The following is a 4,169-nucleotide window of genomic DNA, read 5'->3' on the forward strand; positions in this document are numbered from 1 at the left end:
ACGGCATACACCTTGATGTAAAAATAAATAAATAAATGACACAACGTTTAAATAAAGTAAAAATCAGCAAACCATGTGGAACCAATTAAATAAGAAACTAATGTTTAAAAAAACTTCCAAAATCACCTTAGATAAACGGCAAAAGTCAACAGGCTTTTCAAAATCCAAAATATTGCCAAACAGGCGCTTTTGCATCTCGTTTCGAAACTAAATCATCCGCGATCGTCTTGTCTGTCTCACCCCACACTTCTTGTCAGTCAGCTCGACTCACTCTCCTCACTGGAGAAATGAAATCTGATCTGTGATGCAACTGTCGTTCAACTGCATTGAGCAGCCGCGTTCAGTTTTTAATTGTAGTGTCTGTTCTTTTACTGAACTAAATGATTTTTATTACTATAAAAATCAAAACGACGGTGGGGGTCGTTGGCGCGGTGGGCAAGTGACGTAACCAGTGTTGCGGCTTAACACCGGTATCACCGTCAGCACCGTCTATCACGGCAAGCCTACTCGTGGGCCACATCAAGTTTTCCACACCAAGTGAGGGGCCGCGTAATATGTGTATGACAAATGAAGCTTTGATTTTTAGACACATTTTATCATTTAATTCATAAATAATGTAAAATAAACGAAACGTTCACAAACATTAGAAACATGTATTTATATTCCCCTCACTAAATGAAGCAGTGTTCAGAACAGAAAAAGAAATGAAAATATAAGTATAAAACAAACACAAATTATAGTGGCATTCACTATACAAATGTATTATAAACGCCCAGCCTAAATATTTAAAGCGAAACTGAAACTAGCGGCATGGTTGCTGGAAAATGCGCAATACAAACGCATTTGCCTTTCTCATTTGTCACCAATCCAAATGTCTGTCGCTTTGCGCTTGACCTGATTGCTTTAATAAGTCGCCTTGGAAATCGCAGCACTTTTCAGATGATAAAAAACATGATGTATAATCCAGAAGATAACTATATACATTTTCATAAAAATATGTGTGGAAAACGTAATCTTTGCAAAATAAAACGACAAATTATTTCCATGTTTTTCCCACGAAATTACAGTGCCCATGAGCAGGAGGAAACACTTGCATTAGTTCTCCTACTGGAAAGTCTATAGAATACGTAACACATTTGTAAATATGCGATTTATTTCAAAATAAAAGTTTCTGACTTTGCATGTGGCCAAATATTAAAATTAAATGGATTTAAACGTCGTTGAATCACATGAAACATGAAACATCACCAGGCCGTTGGCGCCCTCTGCAGGTATTTGTTATAATATAGGCATATTACATTATGTATTTAACAATGTTGTTCAATAAAACCATGTACTTGGTTTTTTAGTCATTGAAAACCAAAAAAGTAGTGCAAATTACAAATAAATTATTACAAAAGTGGAATTTTTTTTTGCAGTATCTGTACGAACCCTGTTTAAGTTACCAGTTCTTGGACCATTTTAATGTTTTTGTTGTTGTTATTTGAACTGAACTGTAGTTTTCTTTAGTAAACTGTCTTTGTATATTTCCTATTTTGTATTCATTTCATATTATTTAATTTACCATTATTTCTTTTGAACAAAACAATTTCAGAAATTTCATGTTTTAGATTGTAGGTCATCTTGTACCCTGTCAAGGACAAAGCTAACCAGCAAAACTTGATATCAAAAGCATCCTAAATGTTACATGTGTTTGCACCATATTGTAGTGAGTAAACTTTCTTGGTATTGCTGTTTCAAATATCCCACCATAATCTGTAGTCTGAGCCTGTCAAGGGCTAATGGCAATGGCAGATACGTTACTAGTTAGTTTCTTCTTTTTTGTTTGCCAAATAACCCTGTGTATGTGTCCGCCCCCGCAACCCCCAACCCCCGGAAAAAAGTTCAGGCTCGGGATTTTTTTTTTTGCTTTAACCCCTGAATATTATATATAAATATCAATATTTATTGATTTATTTATTATTATATTTTACATGTAATTGCGACATTTTAATCTCACAATTTGGACCTTTCTTCTCAGAATTACAAGTTTATATCAGAATTTTTTGACATTGTAATGGAAGCTTGTTTGCACCAAGGGCTTATTGCAACATTCCATCTTAGAATTTAGTCTTTTCTCTAACAATTCTTCAAAAAACAAAATTATAGCTTTTAATTTTGAGTTTATATTTAGCAATTTTGGCTAGAATAGCAAGAAAGAAAAAAAAGACAGAATTGAACAACTGGAACAAGCCTTCATAACAGGAACAAGCCTTCATAACATTTAACAGAATTCACAAAAACAATGCCAAACATTTTTTAAAACTGAGATTATTAACTGACAAGGCTTTTGGTAGATTTTTTTTCTGAAAAGAAAATGCAATTACATTCTACTATTTTTATTTTATTGATTTTACTTTATTTATTTTCAGTGTGTTATGGGATGTGTTATGGGATGTGCAGATAAATGTGCAGATAAATGAGTCGTTTTTATCATTCAAAGAGTCATGTCTGTCTCTACTAATGATGGTTTGCGTGTGTTTCAGACGACTCGCCCCCGGCGGAGCGTGAACCCGGAGAGGTAGTGGACAGCCTCGTGGGGAAGCAGGTGGAATACGCCAAAGAGGATGGCTCTAAACGAACTGGCATGGTTATCCATCAGGTGGAGGCCAAGCCCTCCGTCTACTTCATCAAGTTTGATGACGACTTTCACATTTACGTCTATGACCTGGTGAAAACCTCGTAAAGCGGCAACACGGGACGAGGAGAGGGGGAGGGGTTTCACGTAACCATGTGATCCACACAAACGTTTTTTTGCCAAAAGTTCTCTCGGAACATTTCTCGTAACATCGTTTGGAAATGGAACGCTGGATATTTCGGTGGATTACCGCTAGTCAAGTGTCTCTTATCGCTGTAGGATGAACGGACATCACATCCCCCGACATACACGTAGCTTCACATTTCAGAGGTTCGTCTCGAGCATTTCCCATCCCTGTTGGTTGTTACGAAGATGTTCGTCGGGAAAATCCCGTCTGGTTGTTCTGGGACGTTAAAGTGTTCATCTGTTGGACTGTTACAGCTCCGTCTTGGGTTAAAAATTCAAGCTAGCGGCGTGCGCCGATCCTGGGGAAACGGTGAAAATGAAACGCGCGAGGCGTTTATCCTTTCAGACGTGAGAAACGCGGCGGTCCGTGAAGAATGGGGAGCGTTCGGGACGTCCTAAACCTCGTAAAAGTGCCAGGAGGTGGGGGGCGGGAGAAAATGTCTGTAAATAAGACATCGTTCTGTCCTTGATGTCTTTGAGTCGGTTGCCAGATGTTTCTTGTTTTATCCCTCCGTCTTCTGGTTCTCGCTAGAATTGCGCACACGAGCTCTGCTGTCAATGAAACCCTACCGTTTTGTTTTTATGCATTTTGTTTTCTTCTTTTTTTTATTCTCTCTCTCTCTCTCTATATATATATATATATATGTATCATTACCATGAGTAAACTCTAATACAGCTTTTATTATTTTAAGCACTAAATTTAGAGAGTTGCTTTGCTCCCCTGTTTGTTTTCAATGAATGAAAAACGTTTTTGCATTTCATATTTGGAATGTTGGTTTAACATTGATCTAAAGTTTATTTCACTTAATTTACTTAATGGGCTTCTGTACAAAATGCCCACTAATTGTATCATATTGCATAGTGTGGACATTTTCTCTTGGTGTAGATTAATGGGTTTATTGTGTCTTAGCACATGATTTTGGCTCTTTAGCACTAAAAATCATACGGTTACCCAGTGCCCCAAAGTATTTAGAGATGTTACACAATACTAATCGCACTAATCGCACAATCCCGTACCGGTTAGAAAACGCTGATGCAATAATGAAGAAAGTATTCAGGAATTTCTTTAATTTCTTTGACTTTTGCGTTGTTTTTCTTTCATCAGCCTTTGGGAGATTTCTCTGTCGCTTTGCCTCTCTGCGAGCCTAAACGTCTGTGCCTCGATATTGACTTCACTGTTTTATTTTTTTTACGGGTGTGTTTTGTCTGAAGGTTTGTGTGTTCCCATTAGACTTGTACGAAACGACCCGAAGGCCCCCTCCGAGGAATGTTACGTTGTTTGAAGAAGTCCTCGCAGATACATGTGTTTTGCATTATTTTGTGCTGCTTTCGGTCACAGCGTTCCTGTTTTCACACTTACATGAAG

At 37.5% G+C, this 4,169-nt stretch overlaps 1 protein-coding gene across 1 annotated transcript in view; it reads left to right on the top strand.

The window, feature by feature from the left end:
* The window catches only part of LOC107751853 (spindlin-1-like), a 14,542-nt gene extending 11,558 nt beyond the window's left edge, over positions 1–2,984 (top strand). The window contains exon 6 of the mRNA XM_016567623.1: positions 2,526–2,984. Within this exon, the coding sequence (XP_016423109.1) occupies positions 2,526–2,725 (200 nt within the window). The 3' untranslated portion in view covers positions 2,726–2,984. The remainder of the gene's footprint in view (positions 1–2,525) is intronic.
* Positions 2,985–4,169: the final 1,185 nt, after the last annotated feature.

This window comes from Sinocyclocheilus rhinocerous, unplaced genomic scaffold, assembly GCF_001515625.1.
Source record: "Sinocyclocheilus rhinocerous isolate Xijiao unplaced genomic scaffold, SAMN03320098_v1.1 scaffold2207, whole genome shotgun sequence".
NCBI classification, from domain to species: domain Eukaryota; kingdom Metazoa; phylum Chordata; class Actinopteri; order Cypriniformes; family Cyprinidae; genus Sinocyclocheilus; species Sinocyclocheilus rhinocerous.